Source organism: Dipodomys spectabilis, unplaced genomic scaffold (assembly GCF_019054845.1).
Source record: "Dipodomys spectabilis isolate Male_0828 unplaced genomic scaffold, ASM1905484v1 ptg000137l, whole genome shotgun sequence".
In the NCBI taxonomy this organism is placed as follows: domain Eukaryota; kingdom Metazoa; phylum Chordata; class Mammalia; order Rodentia; family Heteromyidae; genus Dipodomys; species Dipodomys spectabilis.
Window position 1 is genome coordinate 11,878,457 of NW_024870814.1, and position 17,720 is coordinate 11,896,176.

Genomic DNA, 17,720 nt, shown 5'->3' on the forward strand with positions numbered 1-17,720 from the left:
CACCCCCCAAGTAAGTTTATATTTGGTCTTGCATCACCGTGGGTGTTGAACTATTTGTTACTCAGTAGTAAGTTGCAATGTCTTCAGAATGCAGGCTGCTGATAGTGAAAGTAGACTCTCTTCCCCATACATTGCCACTAAATCTGGATGACACCGCAGACTATAAATTGGATGACTAATAAATCAAGAGTTTAGGAGCATCGCCTTGTTTCTGGTGATGCCACTGTGAATCATCACTAATCCCTGATTGGATCTGCAAGTGATCGAGACTATCTCCTACAGATGCACACAGAGAGGATGGACACTGGGAAATGGGGATGTCATATCTGGCCCCTATTATTGAAAACATAAACCAAATATCCACGGAATCAATTATGTTCTGGGAGTTCTCTGTTAACCCTGGGCTCAATAAATTCTTAGTCTTGGCCTTCCTTATCTTTGGGTCAAAGCAGCAGGATCCCCTGAGCTGAACAGGGGCCCTCACTCATCCTGTGTGCTGACTGGGACTGACTGATGTACAGGGTGTGAGCAGACCATGAAGAAGGGTTCAGGCAGTTGCTTGTGTGGGAGCACATGCAAATCCTCAGGAGCTGGACACAGCTGCAGGACCTGGGCACAATCCCTGAGCTTTCTTGCTTGAGGCCCATGATCTAGGCATTCTAATACTCGGTTCAAGAGAACTGAAGAGAGTGGACATCATTGTCTCATTCCTGAATTTAGAGAAAATGGACTTGGTATGACCTAAATGGCCATTTAGTATAATGCTGGAAGTAGGTTTGTCATATATAGCCTTTATTGTATTGAGGGATGTTCCATAGATTACTAGTTTTTCCAGAGCTTTCATCATAAAGGGGTGTTGGATCTTGCCAAATTCTTTCTCTGCATCTATTGAGATAATTGTGTGGTTCTTATCCTTGCTATTGTTTAATTTTATTAATTGATTTGCATATATTGAACAAGCTTTGCATCCCTAAAATGAATCCTGTTTGATCAAGGTATATGATTTTTTGATGAGTTGTTGAAGTCAATTGGTGAAGATTTTGTTGAGAAGTTTTGTGACCATATTCGTCAAAGAAATGGGTCTATCGTTCTCTTTCTTTGATGAGTCACTGCCTGGTTTTGGATGCGGGTTATGCTGGCTTCATAAAAAGAGTGTGATAGTGAATTTTTGCTTTCAATTTCATTGAAGAGAATGTTGAGATTCCACATCACCCCAGTTAGAATAGCTATAATCAAGAAATCTAGTAACAACAAATGCTGGAGGGGACGTGGACAGAAGGGAACCCTACTGTTGGTAGGGGTGTAAACATGTTCAACCACTTTGGAAAGCAGTATGGAGGTTCCTCGAAAGACTCCACATAGAGCTCCCCTATGAACCAGCAATGCCGCTTTTGAACATTTACCTAAACAATCACAAACAAGGTCATACCAAAGCTACCAGCACAACCATGTTTATCACAGCATTATTTACCATAGTTAGGATATGGAACCAATCCCTATGCCCCTCAATAAATGAATGAATCAAGAAAATGTGGTACATGTATACAATAAAATTCTATGCCTCCATGAGAAAGAATGACATTGCCCCATTTGTGAGGAAATTGAAAGGCTCGAAAAAATTATATTAAGTGAAGTAATCCAGGCACAAACAAATATATGTCCCATGGCATGTGGAGGGCTTAAGTGGTAAAGGAAAACCTATCACTATTCATGCATGACATGGTGCAGATGGGGAGAACCATTGGTTCCCGCTGCGATAGTTGTTTTTTTTTTTAATTGTGAAAATATCATACAGAGGAATTACAATTACATGATCAAGGTAATGAGTACATTTCTTATCAAGCATTGTTGCCTCCTGCGTTGTTTCCCTTAACATCTCTTCCCATCTCATTCACCACCACCATCGCCACCCCTCACCCCACCCTGTGCCAAAGTTATAAAGTTTGTTTTATGACATAATATCTTGTACATCTCATTTTTGTAGTGGGTCCACCGGTATCCCTATTTAAACAACTTGTTTTGTCCCTTCCCCTCCACAAAATATACCAACATCAAATACAGGGAACACAGGGGTTATACCATGGGGGAGGGACATATAAAGCAATGAAGAAATTTCTCATAAATATGTTAGAAACAATAGCAAGAAAGAAAAAACATTTGAGTCCTTACCTTGGGGTTCATTTTGCCTAACATCAACTTATCTGACCATTTCTGCTTTTCTCAGACATATACTAGTTATTGCAAATATAGGAAACCATGGTAATATATTAATATATATATTAATATACATTTTTCCAAGTCTTTCCATTTCCTAAAAAATAAGGCAATGTCATTCTTTGTGATGGAAGCATAGAATTCCATTGTGTATATATACCACATTTTCTTGATCCATTCATCTACTGAGAGGCATCTGGGTTGGTTCCATATTTTAGCTATGGTTAATAGTGCTGCAATAAACATAGTCGAGCTGGTAGCTTTAGGATGGTGTAGTTTGTGATCATTTGGGCAAATGTCCAAAAGTGGGACTGCTGGTTCATAGGATAGCTCTATGTGCAGTCTTTTGAGGAACCTCCATACTAGTTTCCAAAGTGGTTGAACAAGTTTACACTTCCAACAACAGTGCAGTAGGGTTCCATTTTGTCCACATCCCCTAAAGCATCTCTTGTTATTAGAGTTTTTGGTGATAGCCTTTCTAACTGGGTGAGGGGAATTTCAATGTTGTTTTCATTTGCATTTCTTTTATGTCTATTGGCCATTGAGTCCCGATGACTTCCAAGGATACTAGTGTTGACTTCCTGAAGCCAGTGTGCTGGGAAAGTATTATACTTAGAAGGAAAGGAGCCGTTACTCTCTGTGTGAATTCATCACTGTTCTTAGTTACAGATGTCAAGTGCACTCAGTGCCAATGGACTGATCATGGGAAGTGGATTGGTTCATAAACTATTGAGAAGTTTAAGGCAAAGGGTCTAGAAACTCAATTTTAAGAGTGGAGTTGTACATGGAGCCTGTAGACGGAAACCTTGCTCTATACTCACTTGCCTCCTGCAGAGAAGAGCTGCCACTCCCTTCCTGCTCCAAGAATATGGCAACCAGATACCAGTGTTCTGAACCCACCTCCTGGCCTGCAGCTCTCCTGCCTTATTCACACCCACATTTCATCCTTCTGGGGCTAAATAGATGAGTTGGGTATGTTATTCTACACCCCCTGCTTAGAAACTTATTTTCTCGGGCTGGGAAGTTGGCTCAGTGGTAGAGCACTTTCCTTGCATGCCTGAGGTCCTGGGTTCGATTCCTCAGCACCACATAAGCAAAAAAAGAAAAAAGCCAGAAATGGCACTCTGGCTCAAGTGGTAGAGTACTAGCCTTGAGCTGAAGAGCTGAGGGACAGCACTCAGGCCCAAAGTTCAGGCCCCACAAGTTACCTCCCCCACCAAAAAAAAGAAAGAAAGAAGCGTATTTTCCCACACTTATACAACCTCTTAAAAAAATCTACCTCACCATATTGTTATCTAACAAATTGCCAAAGTTTCCACTACAATAATAGCCATCCTTCTCAACCCAGAGATGGTGATGCCAAAGGTTCTCAATACAGCATCCATCTTATATCATTGGTCAAAGTTAGAACATTTTATAAAGATGTGTACTTAGCTTTTAATTGCTGTGACAATACCTTAATAAAAGCAACTTGACGGGAAGAATTCTTTATTTCAATCTTAGATTAGAAATTTTACTCTGCCATGTGGGCAAAGTATAGTGGAGCTCACATCATGACACCCAAGAAGTAGAGTGAATGTTGTACTTACTCCCCCTCCCTCCTTTATTGCACAAGAGACCACATCCTATTGAAAGGAGCTGTGGACTATGAGGTGGATCTTCCTCTCTCAGTTAATTCTCTCTAGAGAGTTGGTCACAGACAGGTTCAGAAATATACTTTCTTAATCTGCAAGCTATTCTACCCACTTGTAAATGCAGAAGAACTACTACAAAAGATCATCCAAAGTATTTCTGTTTTCTTGAACTTTTCATGAAAATGGTAAGTGTAGAAATAAGATTATTTAGCAATATATAGGTTAGCAATATATAGGTTTCCTCAAAAGTCTCCATGCTCTGCATTCTTACATTTCTGTCTTTAGCACAGTCTCTGGACAAACTAAGCTACCTTTCATCAGATGCCTCATAATTTGTGTTTGTGTATGTGTGTTTGTGTGTTTGTACTTGTACATGATGCATTTTTCTCTTGATATTTATAAATATACACACACATATATGTATGTTTGCAGCAACAAATAAATCTATATGCCTGTTTTAAAACATCTGGTCCATAGGGACATATGCCACTCATTTTTTAACTGTGAACTTAATGATATTTGATAAGTTTTTATTGCACATATAAAGTCACATTTTATTGCTCCATTTATATATTACATACATTACTGTCTATTACATTATATATTTCTGTAATATTTGTAATAGTACTAACTATTCCTTGGATGTTTCCATAAATGAACTAAAATTTATTCTATTTATTCATATATTTTGTGGATTTTTTATTTCTCCTGTTTCCGATCATTTTGTAAATATCTATACTGAAGCAAATGGTTTTTAACGAAAATAGTTTGCAATGAACCACTCGAAAACTTTTTGGCATACAACCCTAGTACTTATATTAATCAACAATTCATTTTTTGGTCACTCATGGAGCTTGAACTCAGGGCTAACGCTCTCCACTTTGAGCCACATGTCCACTTCTGGTTTTCCAGTGATAATTGGAGATAAGAGTCTCATGGAATTTCCTGCTGACATCCTCAGATGTCAACCTTCTGAGTAGTTAGATTTTACAGACATGAGCCACCCGCTCAAGTCTATTCACACTCTTAATGACTGTTGATCGACTGGCGCTCTTGTGTTGCAGGTCACTCAGTTTGCCTCTGACATGGATTTTGTTAGATCTTCCTCAGTGGCCAAAGAGTCACTTCTAGAGTTCATAAGCAACATCTAGAGATTAAAGTACATAGAGAAATTCAGGTCACAAAACACCCAACACAGAAGCACATTTTTAGAGAGTTTATAGTGCAAAGATTAGATGGCAGTGTCTTGAGCTTGCTAAGCAATTCTTTTTTATTTTATTTTTACTTCATTTTAAAGATACTATACAGAGGGGTTACAGTTACATGAGTAAGGCGATGAGTACATTACTTGTAGATCATTGTTACCCATTCCCTTGTTGTTGTCCCACCATCCCTTCCTCCCCAACCTCCCACACTCCATGAACCATACACCTAACCTTTTCTGTTTTAGTTTTGTCAATTAAACATGTCACTTTATAAATATAACGCATCTTGAATAATGTTACTCTTTATCTTTATACTCTGTCCTTCTCTATCCAACCCATTTCCCTCCAGAAACATTTCCATGTATAAAAATATATATTAAATTATTAAATATGAATTTATGACTCTATATATGTATGGTATATGGAAGACCCTTTTCAGTCTCTTGGAAATACTGAAGTAATATGGGTCACTATTTTATCTGTACCTGTTATACAGTCACATAAGTGTTCTAAATATATTTTATTTATTCACATTTTTCATACTTTTTTCTATGTTTGTATTTATTTAACTGGGCCACAAGCCAAAGGTGCTTTGACCATCTAAACTGTGAATAAACAACAGAAAAAAATGATGTCCAATCATTCTAAAACAAGGTACAAATTTATATTACTTCTCCATTGTATTTCCTCAAATTACTATAAAATCATTATTTCATTCTTCCTTTATCATGTGAACTGCAGGAAAGACAAAGCTGGTACTAAATAAAACAAAGTGAAGGAAGCTGGGTGCTGTGTAGGTGTGAAAGCCACCTGGTAAACTTAGGGGACACATTAATAGATTGACAAAGAGAGGCCGCAAAAGCATTGACACAAGTTGGGTTGAAAGAAGCCAGATTCTAAGGATAACCCCTGAAATTTTCATGATGTATGCTCCAGGGCTGGCTTCAGGAAATGTGGCCATGTGGCTTGTGAATTTTCAGTCCACACAGACTCAGGCACCAGAATCCATGGAAGAATTTGGAATAATGATCTCAGACTAGATCTGTGGGCAGGCTTATACTTCATGAGTTGTGAGTTTCTGCCTGACAGATGAGGCTGCGGACTCATGGGAAGGAGGATACTGGAAGACTTTCCTGTGGACCTTCCTGGGAGAAGGAAGTACAGTTCAGTAGGAAAGTGTTTATGGTTTGGGCCATGAACCTGAATGAGGTCTGGCACAAGGTTCTATATCATCAGAAGAAAAGCTACATAAACTTTTGAGAGGAAATAAAAGGGAAAAGGATAAAGATAACAGGAACTATGCTAAACATGGTGGAGAACTGAATATTCATCCATTGCTGAATGGAATTTAAAATTTTACTGCAATGATAAAATTATCTTGAAATTGGGTAACAAGTTTGATAAAAAATATACTTATTACCTTGTTTATGTAACTGAAACCCCTTTGTATATCACCTTGACAATAAAAAAATATGAACTTGGACAGTGTTTTCTAAACCTGAAAGCTCCATTAAAATACATTTCAAAAAACAAATGCTAGGGCATTTATCCCAGAGTAATGCATTTCATTTTCGCATAGAAACTTGTAAAGAAGTAGTCTTACAATCCTTATCACTAGTAAAACTAAGAATCTCCCCAACTATTCCTAACTGATAAAAAATAAAAGAAAATGTGTTTCTTCAACCAACGCATTCTATTCAATATAAACAGGAGCTAAACTATTATATACATTGACGAAATGAACTATACTGAATAATACAGCCAATCTTAAAATGGGACTTTTTTATATTTTCTTTTTGTGAAGTGTTGGCCAGGGATGAGGGATTAGCAAAAGGGAATTCTGTGGCTCATGGACAGCCCCAGGAGTCTGTGGCATTGGTAGGGAACCTCCATGATGGTGTTGACAACAGAGAAACACAAATATGTGGTACCTATATATTCTCAACATTCACACATACATGTGGGCTGCTCATGTGATAAGCAACCCAATGCACACACATCTGCACATGAACAAACACCAAAGTGTGCAAGTGATTAACATAGAATCTCTATGGATTGAAACAATGTTAATTTCCTGGTTTAAATAATGTAGCACAGTTATACAAGATGTTGGTACTGGGATAGTCTGGGGGACAGATGAAAAACACCTCCTAGTAATTTTCTTTGCATCTTTATGGACATTTATAATTATTTGAAAATAAACAATAAGAACATATAATAGTTTTCTTATTCAAAACCACTGAAGAAATGGCTTATAATTTCTCAGTGGGAAAAAACAAAACAAAACAAAACAAGGAACTTTCTAACTCCTTCCCTCTAGTGGCAGAAATGTCTGCATACTTTACATCGAAGTAGACTGTTGAATGCCAATCAGTAAGAGATATGTGACATTCTGCATAGAATGTCATAGAACTACAGTAGGCACAACACAGTAAAGCTTAAATTTAAGTATTAAATTATGTTATATGTTTCTGTTCTTTGTCTACATGTTGTATAATTAAAAGCATGGTAAGAAGTAGGTATGGTCTAGATCCATAGTATAACTAACTCTACATGGAAGAATCCAGCAGGGGAAGTCTTCATCTGGATCTGTATGTCTGTAGATTTTTGCAGGTTTTTGTAACACTAAATCTCTGTAATGTTTAGAAAATTTATATATTAGATATCTAATATCTAAACATGTTGATGAATTATTCAGTAAATTTCACTAAAATCATGTTCTTTAGAATTTAAAATAAAATACCAAAAGAAACACTTTAAAATAGATTTTAAAAAAAGATAGTATCCTGTGCCTGAACTGAGCTCCAAAAAGCCAATGAAAGTAATTGTTCCCATTACAGTTTTTTTCTATGTAAGATCCATAGCTAAAACAGTATAACCAAGAGCAGATTAATTGTGCTATATTTATATAATAGACACTACTGGGCAATGAAATTCAACATCTGGAAGTCGGCTCTAACCTTGTTCCATCTCTTGAATGGTGAGTACATGGAGACTCATCTGCAACTCATTTGTGAAGTACAAGAGGGGTGGGGAATTCCTTGTGTCTCAAGACAACCAAATAATCATAAAATTAAAAATGTTAGCAAATGAGTAATAAAAATTGATCATAGAAAGTTGCGTCTTCGTTTCTGTTAGGGATTCGATAGCTACTAAATGATGTCACTATTTCTACATATAAGAAAAATTCAGAATTAAGAAATAATTAGCAAGGGTAATAGTATAGGGTTTTGCCGTTGTCATATGCTCAGAGACTCAACATGTGGATTGAGAAATCCCTTTGAGTACTCAGTAAAATTGTTAGAGGATTGTCTGAACTAGCATGTCATTATAAAATTTAGGAAAAATTTTCCACTAAGCAATGATGCAATGTAAATAGCAGAAGTTTGAAAATCAGAGATGTAAACATTCAACTCAAATGTAACTTTTCCACTTGAAATCTGGAAATTGGAGAAACAATATATTTTGAGGAAAATTTCTTTTCAATTCATAATTGCATACTATCAAAATATCACCTTAATGAGAAGTGAACAACAGATTTTACAATTTCAAATGATCTCTTAACTTCATATTTTTACAGTATTAATCCCTCCATGAAGAGACCTGAGTCTAATGAAACACAACATTCAGGGAAGAGTGAGGCATGGTGCTTTTTTATTGTGAAAATACTCTACAGAGGGGTGTATTTGTAGTCACAATTAGATAGAAAGTAGTTATGAGACAGTGCTCAATGTGACCCCAGAAGAACTTTCCCATACTCCTGTCAGGATGAGATGCACAGCAAATCTTGCTGTGTAGACTTAAATAAAATTGAATGAGACGAAGTATATATGTTTGGTACACACATCCAGAGAGAGACTTTCCCTGATGGATTCTTCCATGTAGTTAGTTATACCATGGACCTAGATTACACCTACTTCCTGTGATTCTTCTAATTATACAACTTGTAGACAAAGAACAGACACATATAATTTAATACTTAAATATAAACTTACTATGTTGTGCCTACTATAATTTTATGGTTATCTCTTACTGATGAACCTTCTACTTCCTCCAACCAAGCAACCTGGCCCTGTGATTGGAACTAGGATTAGGATAACCCTAAAGCCCCAGACTAGTCCAGATCTATTTCAGAACAATGACACCAATGTAGGACAAAATCCATCAACCCATCACCTGGGTTATTACCCTGAGTCCAGAGACACAGAGAGGAAGAGAGTAAGCACAGAGATGAAAAGTGCTGCCAAAAATCTAAGAACACCAGAAAGTCAACAGAGAACTGATGGATCAAAAAGGACCCTATGTAAAGGGCAGTGTCTTGGTTCAAGTTCTCATCTTCTATTTCAATTAGGCTCTCAGAGTCTAACAACAATAATCAGAGTTTCATGCCAAACAGTCACATTTTGATAACCCAGTAAGTATATGTTGCCACTTTGATATCTTCCTTTGATCACCAGAAATTAGATCTCTGGCATAGCTCTCCTTCAGACATTCTGAGAGAAAGGACAATTCAAGAATCAACTTTAGTCCTTTGTCTCATCATTTTGTTGTTCCCCTTCCATTCACTAATTCAGATAAATGTATATATAGTACACAGCTTACCAAAATAAAATAGTGACACCAGGGGATAAACCATAGGGGAAAACAGAAAAAAAAGAAAAAAGAAATAATTCAACAGCAATACTCACAAAACAATATGTTGGAAATGAACCTTACAACTTGGTGGGGTGTGATGAGGGAGGGAAAGTGGGAGGAAAATGGGGGAGAGAATAGCAAGCTTCCACAAGAAATGTACTCACTACCTTACATATGTAACTGTATCTCCATTGTACATCATCTTGACAATAAAATTGAATTTTAAAAAATCAGCTTTCCTTGAAGGGACAGGAGAGAATGGTATTATTTTACTCAAAAACTGACTTGTTGAATGGTAATTTCTTACCTTACTAGTTAAAAATAATAAAGATGTAATTAAAACAGAATCATCTTTTTCAATATATATTACCCTCATGACCACAAAAGTTTTAAACTAAAATTCAAAGCTTAAATTTTATAGGCTCTGTGGCTCGGTTCCTCAGATCTATCCTTTTGACCATCATTCCACGACAGGTCATCCATTCCCCAGATCCACAGGGGTCCAACCCGGCTGCTTTTAGGAAGGTGGATGGATTCTGAATATGTGAACAGACAGTGCACATAAGAGTTGTTTTGTGATTTGTGTGGAGAAATGTGAGATGAAGGGTGGAAGTGATCTGCTGACGATCAGTACAAGATCAGGACTCACTATTTCAGAATCAAGCAGAACAGTTAAAGGAGCCTAACTTCAAAACTGAGCTCCAGACAATTAAATGTGTGGCTAAAAACAATCTGAATATTGTTGATTTACATGTGTGTCTGGTCTGGATTAACTAAATCACAAGACACATGAGTGGAAAAATCATTTACAAACATTGCCTTTTAAAATGAAACACCTGGGCACCAGTAGCTCAGGCTTGTAATCCCAGCTGCTCAGGAGACTTAAATCTGAGGATCGCAGTTCAAAGCCAGCTGGGGCACAAAAGACCGTGAGAGTGTTTTCTCCAATTTGCCACCAGAAAACCAGAAGTGGCACTGTGGCTCAAGCGGTAGAGTGCTAGTCTTGACATGAAAATCTTGGGGGCAGTGTCCAGTGTCCAGAGTTTAAGCCCCATGACCAACAAAAACAAACAAAATATACCTAGAGTGATGCCATAGATTGAAACCAGAAGTGATGGTAAGCTATAACTATGTCTCTTACAATATGAAAAGAATTTCCAGAGAATCATGGAGAAAGAACAAAACTGATTGTACCATGCATGCTATGAGAAAGAGCTAAGAACCAAGAATGGTAAATTAGAGAAACAGAGGAGAGAGGCACACAGGTAGCTCCCTTGGTTGCCTTAGTATTTGGCAGTGAGGCATGTGCAGAGCCTATCCAAGGCTGAAGAAACAAAGGATGAATGGTTGGGTGGAAATTCCTTAGTCTCTTCTCTGTGTGTTCACTTGACAGTGAGGTGGAAAAAACTCAGTTGCTCCTCGGTGTTCCACTTGAGGGTTAAAAGCCTGGAAAATTGCTCACCTTGGCTTCTTCTGTCAGGTCCACTGAAAGAATATAGTAATTAGCAAAAAAAAGAGATTTAGATGACGCTCTTGGAGTAAACTGGCTTCCCTTGCTCCTGAGTGGACTAGCAACAATTGCTACCAGTTGTAAATATGAATCGAAAGCAGACAAGTGCACATTCTGGAATGTCAAATTATTCCACTGTTGGGAACATTCATGGAGCAGATTCCTGAAAAATTTCACAAAACAGATCCAACAATGCCACTGCTAATGAAGCCTGTGGAAGGGCCACTGGTGTCTGTGGCTCCAACTCCAGGTTGCCTCTCCAGAGAAGAGGGCTATTCCTATATATCTGCCTCAGAAGGACTAAATTCCTGTCAGCAGCTACTAGAGACGTGTCCTCTTTGCCAGTAGCCTTCCCTATATGGAAGTTTGTCTCCATTTGTGTTTCTGGAGGATTCATCTGTTTATGGCTACATGAAGGTGCTATTTTTATCCCAATCCACCCTTTAATCTTGGATATAAATGCAATGCACACTTTCCTACATACAAACTCACATTTGAAAAAACAGCAGGAAAAAGGCATGTCCACAGAATAAACCGGAAATGTTATTGTTACAAGGACTTGGTGGTTCTACTACAGATATCTCAAATGTAATCTATTGACTAAATTATAGCAGTGAACCCAAACTGTATTTTATTTAAAGATTTTTTAAGACAGTAATGAGTTTAAGATTACTATTGGCATACAAATGATCTTACCATGACTATTGACTTATTATATTAGACCGATATTTGCTTTGGAATGATTTTCTTTAATAAATGTCCATCTTCTGAAATGGGGTCTGTAAAGTTTTAACTACAGGATTTTGGCACATTTAGGTTTTATGGGCTAATTAGAACAGAACTGAACAGAAAAATAGGTAATTATGTGGTACAAGAGAGTAGATTAAGAGGATTGGGAAAACAGACATCATTCCCATCTCCCTTAAAGTAAATTTCAACCCTAGGCTAGCTCAATTGCAAGGAATGTAAGTTTGTATTACCAGTATGGAAAACAGCAGGAGGTGACTACAAAATCTAAAAATAAACTTATGAAATGATTTGACCACCTCACTCCTGGGTGTATAGCCTAAGGGAAAAAACCCAACACACAAAGTGACATTTATTTATAAAGTCATTTCTGCATGTCTGTATATATTGCGATACTGTTTACAATAGTAAAAATTTGGATTCAGTGAAGTATGCTACAACAGATGAGAGAGAAAAAAATAAAGCAGGCTGCTATGTATATATATACATATACATATTTCATTATACATATGAAGTACATATATGTATATGTATATATACAACATGCATAAATAATCAAGAAATCCTATAGTCTGCAGCATGAAGGACAGAAGTAGAAAACACCTTGTTAAACAAAATAGTAAAAACAAAGAGCATTGTCCATACTGCTTCTCACTCAAGCAAAATTTTAAAAAATAAAATGCAATAGTGATTCTATGGGGCTGACAAGGGGACAGGATCAGAGCGTAGGAGGTTGAACATAGAAGAAAGATGGAAGACTATGATCAATGCACATAATACACATATACTGAGAAACCCAGAATCCCATTAATGGTTACAGATACGTACATTAATAAAAATTAGGCTATCATAAAATAAAGGAATAAAATCTGAAGCAATGAATCCATTCTTTGTTTTAAAGGCAATTCCTGCTATGAATACCCGGTTATTTATTTTATTATTGCATAAATATCAACTGATGTCACAATTCAGACTCTGCAAGTATTATCTGGCCTTTTCTGACAACATTCTGAGCAGGTGGAGGCAGCAGGAGGAGCAGCTGGGGCAGCCCAGACTCACACTTTGGCTTCCCTGGGAGGTTTTTGTTATGGCTTGTATCACTTTGGGAGGGTAACTATAAGTCTGTTGACAGTAATAAGTGGCAACATCTTCGGGCTCCAGGCCACTGATCCTGAGAGTGAACTCTGTCCCAGATTTACTCCCACTGAACCTTGATGGAACTCCGGACTCCAAACTATTTGCACTATAGATCAAGAGTTTAGGAGCTTTCCCTGGTTGCTGCTGGTACCAGGCTAAAGCATACCCAATGTCCTCACTGGTCCTGCAAGTGATGGTGGCAGTGTCTCCTAGAGACACAGACAGTGAAGATGGAGACTGGGTCATCTGGATATCACACTTGGCACCTGGAAGGAGAAACATGAAAACAAATATCCACACTAGTTATCAAGTTATAAGAAGGCATCCCTGAAGAGTAAGCATCCTGGATCACACTGAGCTGTGTTAATCCCTAGCATTGTCTTTCTTTACCTGGGAGCCAGAGCAGCAGGATCCCCAGGAGCTGAGCAGGGTTTCTCATGTCCATGCTGTGTGCTGGCTTGGACTGACTACTGCCTAATGTGAGCAGCCTATGAAGAAGTCCTGAGCATACTGGGCTGTGCTGTTGGTGCATGCAAATCAGCAGCAGAGTTATACACAGCTGTCCAGCTGCCTCATCTCAGCAACTCTGCACATTCTGAGTCTCAAGGGAACTAGGTCAGGCAACAGAATAAGTTTTAAACACAGAAGAGTTGCTTTCCTGTGATGTGCTCACAACAATGGTAGCTTTGAGGATCAAAGCTTCTTTTCTTCTTATTACTTTAACTGAAACAAGACTTGTTCACTGGACTATTAGTTCCAGAAATTTACAAACAAATTTTGCACAACACAGATTTGGCATTTCTTTATTTTTTCATTGTGAAAATACCTTACAGAGGGGTTACAATTACAATTAAATGTAATGAGTACATTTCTTATCAAGCATTGCTGCCTCCTCCTTTGTTTCCCATCACTTCCAATCCCTTCCCATCTCCCCACACCTTCCTCCTCCCACACCTTGCCAAAGTTGTAAAGTTCATTTTTTGAACATCTCATTGATGCAGTGGGTCCAACTGTATCCCTATTTAAACAATTTGTTTTTTCTCTTCCCCTGCACATATTATACCAACATCAAATATAGTGAAAACAGGGGTTATACCATGGGGGAGGGACATACAAAGCAACAAAGAAACCATCTTAAAAATATGAGATCAATAGCACGAAAAAGAAAACATTTGAGTCTTTATTTTGGGGTTCATTTCACCTAACATCAACTTATCTGACCCTTTCTGCTTTTTTAAAATTTTTATTTATTTTTTATTGTGAAAATATTGTACAGAGGGGTTACAATTACATGGGCAAGATAATGAGTACATTTCTTATCAAGCATTGTAGCCTCCTCCTTTGTTTCTCATTCCCATCCCTTCCCAGCCTCCCCTCCCCGCCCCCCTATCCAATCCTCCCCACCCCCCACACCGAAGTTGTAAAGTTCGATTTCGACATGACTACTTGTACTTCTCATTGTTGCAAAGGGGTCCACCTGTATTCTTATTTAAACAACTTGTTTTTCCCCTTCCCCTCCACAAATTATACCCACATCAAATACAGTGAAAGCAGGGGTTATATTGTGGGTGAGGGGCATAGAAAGCAACAAAGAAATAATCTTATAAATGCATTAGAAACAAATGCCTGAAAGAAAAAAAAGAACATTTGAATACATATCTTAGGGTTCATTTTCCTAACATCACCTTATCTGATCTTTTCTGCTTGACTCATATATATACTAGATATTGCAAATAAGGGAAACCATGGGACCTATGTTTCTTTGGACTTGGCTCAGTTCACTTAATATAACTTTTTCCAAGTCTTTCCATTTCCTAACAAATGGGGCAATGTCATTCTTTCTGATGCCGGCATAGAATTCCACTGTGTATATATACCACATTTTCTTGATTCATTCATCTACTGAGGGACATCTCCTTTTCTGCTTTTATTATACAGAACAGAAAGTTTTACAGTAGCTCTGAATCACTGATAATTTGTATATATCAACTTATCAGCACTGTTTTCCTGTAATGAATTCAATCCATGGAGGTGGAATAAGTGTAGCTGTTGAATTGATAAGAAAATGCCTGCAATTCTGTACTGTGCTGTTCAGCCTTATTATCTCCTCCATCTCTGAGTTTTTATCCCAGGTGATCTATACAAGCATGTCCTTTCAGAGCCTTTCTCCCTTCATGTCTGAGCAGCCTTCATAATTTTTACTGACCTAGAATTGTGTATCATTTTATATGTCCATGCTGAAGATCTTCATATTATTCCTTCTGGCTTTTAATCATCTTCACCACAACTATGTTCAGTAGCAGAGATAGATTATCCTTGAAAGATAGGATACACTCAGGTTATCCTGAAGCCTATTTTGTGGCCTAAAACTACAAATGTCTCCTCTGTTCGGTGGACTCTTCCATTTCCTGAGAGAACACTGTGCTACACATCAATAAAGATATTGGGCCCAAGCAGAGTGAGTATGTTGGAATCTCTGAACAGAGTCTTGATATCAATAGAACATGGAAATGTCATTCATATTGGGAGGAGGCAACATGGGAGAGCTGATTTTCTGTGCAAGGGAGAAATAACATTTTTGACTCCATTGTAGGTGCTGAGATGGAGTGACCCAAGAGGACATCCATATATGTTGGATTTGCCTGTGCAGTTGTCAGGGCTCAGGAAGTCACTATTGCATGGGATACAAAGTTGGCTCATCTTATCCATGTTATCACATGCTGAGGAATGTCTGAACAAATCTGGGGGTGGAACAGGGGGTGTATGACCTAATCATGTAAGTGGCAGTAACACCAAGAGTTTCATATCACCCAGAAGAGTTGTTGATCACATGATTAAGTTAATGAGGGAAAATTAGAACCAATATTCGTACTCTTGAGGTAAAATAAATGTAACCTAATTAAGTGAAATTTTCATCTAATGTTAGTGACATATTTCAAAGATTTTATACTGAATATTTTGTGGAAAAAAGAAAACCAGAAAATTTTTCTAAGAATTTATTTGATAACAATTTAATTTTTATGTGAGTGAAGTAATTACCATAAATTTACATATGTATGTGTGTATACATATGTATATATAAATGTGTACATATGAATATATGTACATGTAGGTGAATAGATGCACAAGTGGATAATTTTTTCTAATCTAGAAGTAATGATTCCTTAACTTAATGAATAGCACCTTCATTAATTGACCTCATTTATTCTCTCATAAATAAAACCAGTGACCCATGCGGAACAGCTTATTTCTTTATCAAATATAGGAAAAGAGGAAGATGAGTTTAGATCATTTTTTTTCACAAACTACAAATTCATACTGGATGACGTAAAGGAAAGAGTGGAGAGAAATCAGCTAACAAGGAATGCCCAGTGGCCAATGAGAGTTTTTGAATGTTGAATAAATACCAAAGTTTTCCATGAAATAAATTGTAAATCCTTGGATTGGTAGTGATATTTTCATTAGGGATATGATATCCATAAACCTCCATATATTTCTCCACAAATCCTCACAATTTCAAAGGAAAAAGAACAACCATATAGCACAGAAATCCAACAGCCAACACCTTAATCTATAATTGAAATAAAGATAATCAGTAATGATGTCCTTACCGAACATAGCAGCACTTCTGGATTTTGCTCACATATATCCATTACTGAAAGAACTCTGAGAGGAAAAAGGCACAAATCTAATCTGAGAATCATTCATTCACATGATTGGTATGTGATCACAACGAGTGATAAGATCACAAAATTTAAGACCGAATTAAAAACCTGTTCCTTTGTGGCTTGATTATTGGGATGTGGTCTGACTACTTGGTTCTGACTCAACTGGAACTATATTCCTACCGTTCTCTGCTTTCCTAGAGGTTGAACTGTAGGTGTGAACCTTTATGGCCATCATGACCATTAAAGTATTCTTTTGTTTGGAATTTTTGTGTCTTGAGATCATTCATCTACAGCCATTTCTTCACATGTTCATAAACATGGTATGTACAGTGACTATGATTAAAGATTGAATTCACATGTGTGGTTAAGAGAACCTCAGTGACTTCAAACTGAGATCTTTTTGAAAATAATGACATAGCGAGCTATATCTGTAAAAAAATAAACAAACAGTAACACATACAATTTTTGACCACTGTTTTTATACTGCTACAGAATAAGAATATATTTAATTTCTTTTTAAATTCTTTTTATATATTTTATTGCAAAAATACTGAACAGAGGGGTTACAATATATGAGTAAGGTAATAAGTACATTTCATATCGAGCATTGTTATCTCCTCCTTTGGTTTTCCCCTACCGTCCCTTCCCTCCCCACTTCCCCAACTACTCCCTTCCCACAACTCCCCCAATGAAGTTGTAAAGTTTGGTTTCAGTATAGCATCTTGTAATCTCATTGTTATAATGTGCCAGCCTGAATCCTTATTTCAGCATTTTTTTATTTATATTCCCCTCTCCAAATTAGAAAAATGTATATACAAGATGCAAAGCACCAGAATCAAATACAGTGAAAACAGGGGTTATACCATGGGGGAAGAACATACAAAAGGAACAAAACAATCACACAGTACATTATAAATATATTAAAAAAAAACAACAAAAAAAATAAATAAATATATTAAAAAAAAACAGC

General features: G+C 37.2%; 1 pseudogene and 1 gene segment (V, D, J or C); one reads left to right on the forward strand and one right to left on the reverse strand.

Annotated features, from left to right (window-relative positions):
* LOC122116639 overlaps nt 1-17,720 on the forward strand; it is a 1,030,500-nt pseudogene that overhangs the window by 35,396 nt on the left and 977,384 nt on the right.
* On the reverse strand, nt 12,911-13,549 carry LOC122116642. The segment is given in 2 exon segments: nt 12,911-13,348; nt 13,473-13,549. Coding segments are annotated over 2 exon segments (474 nt in total).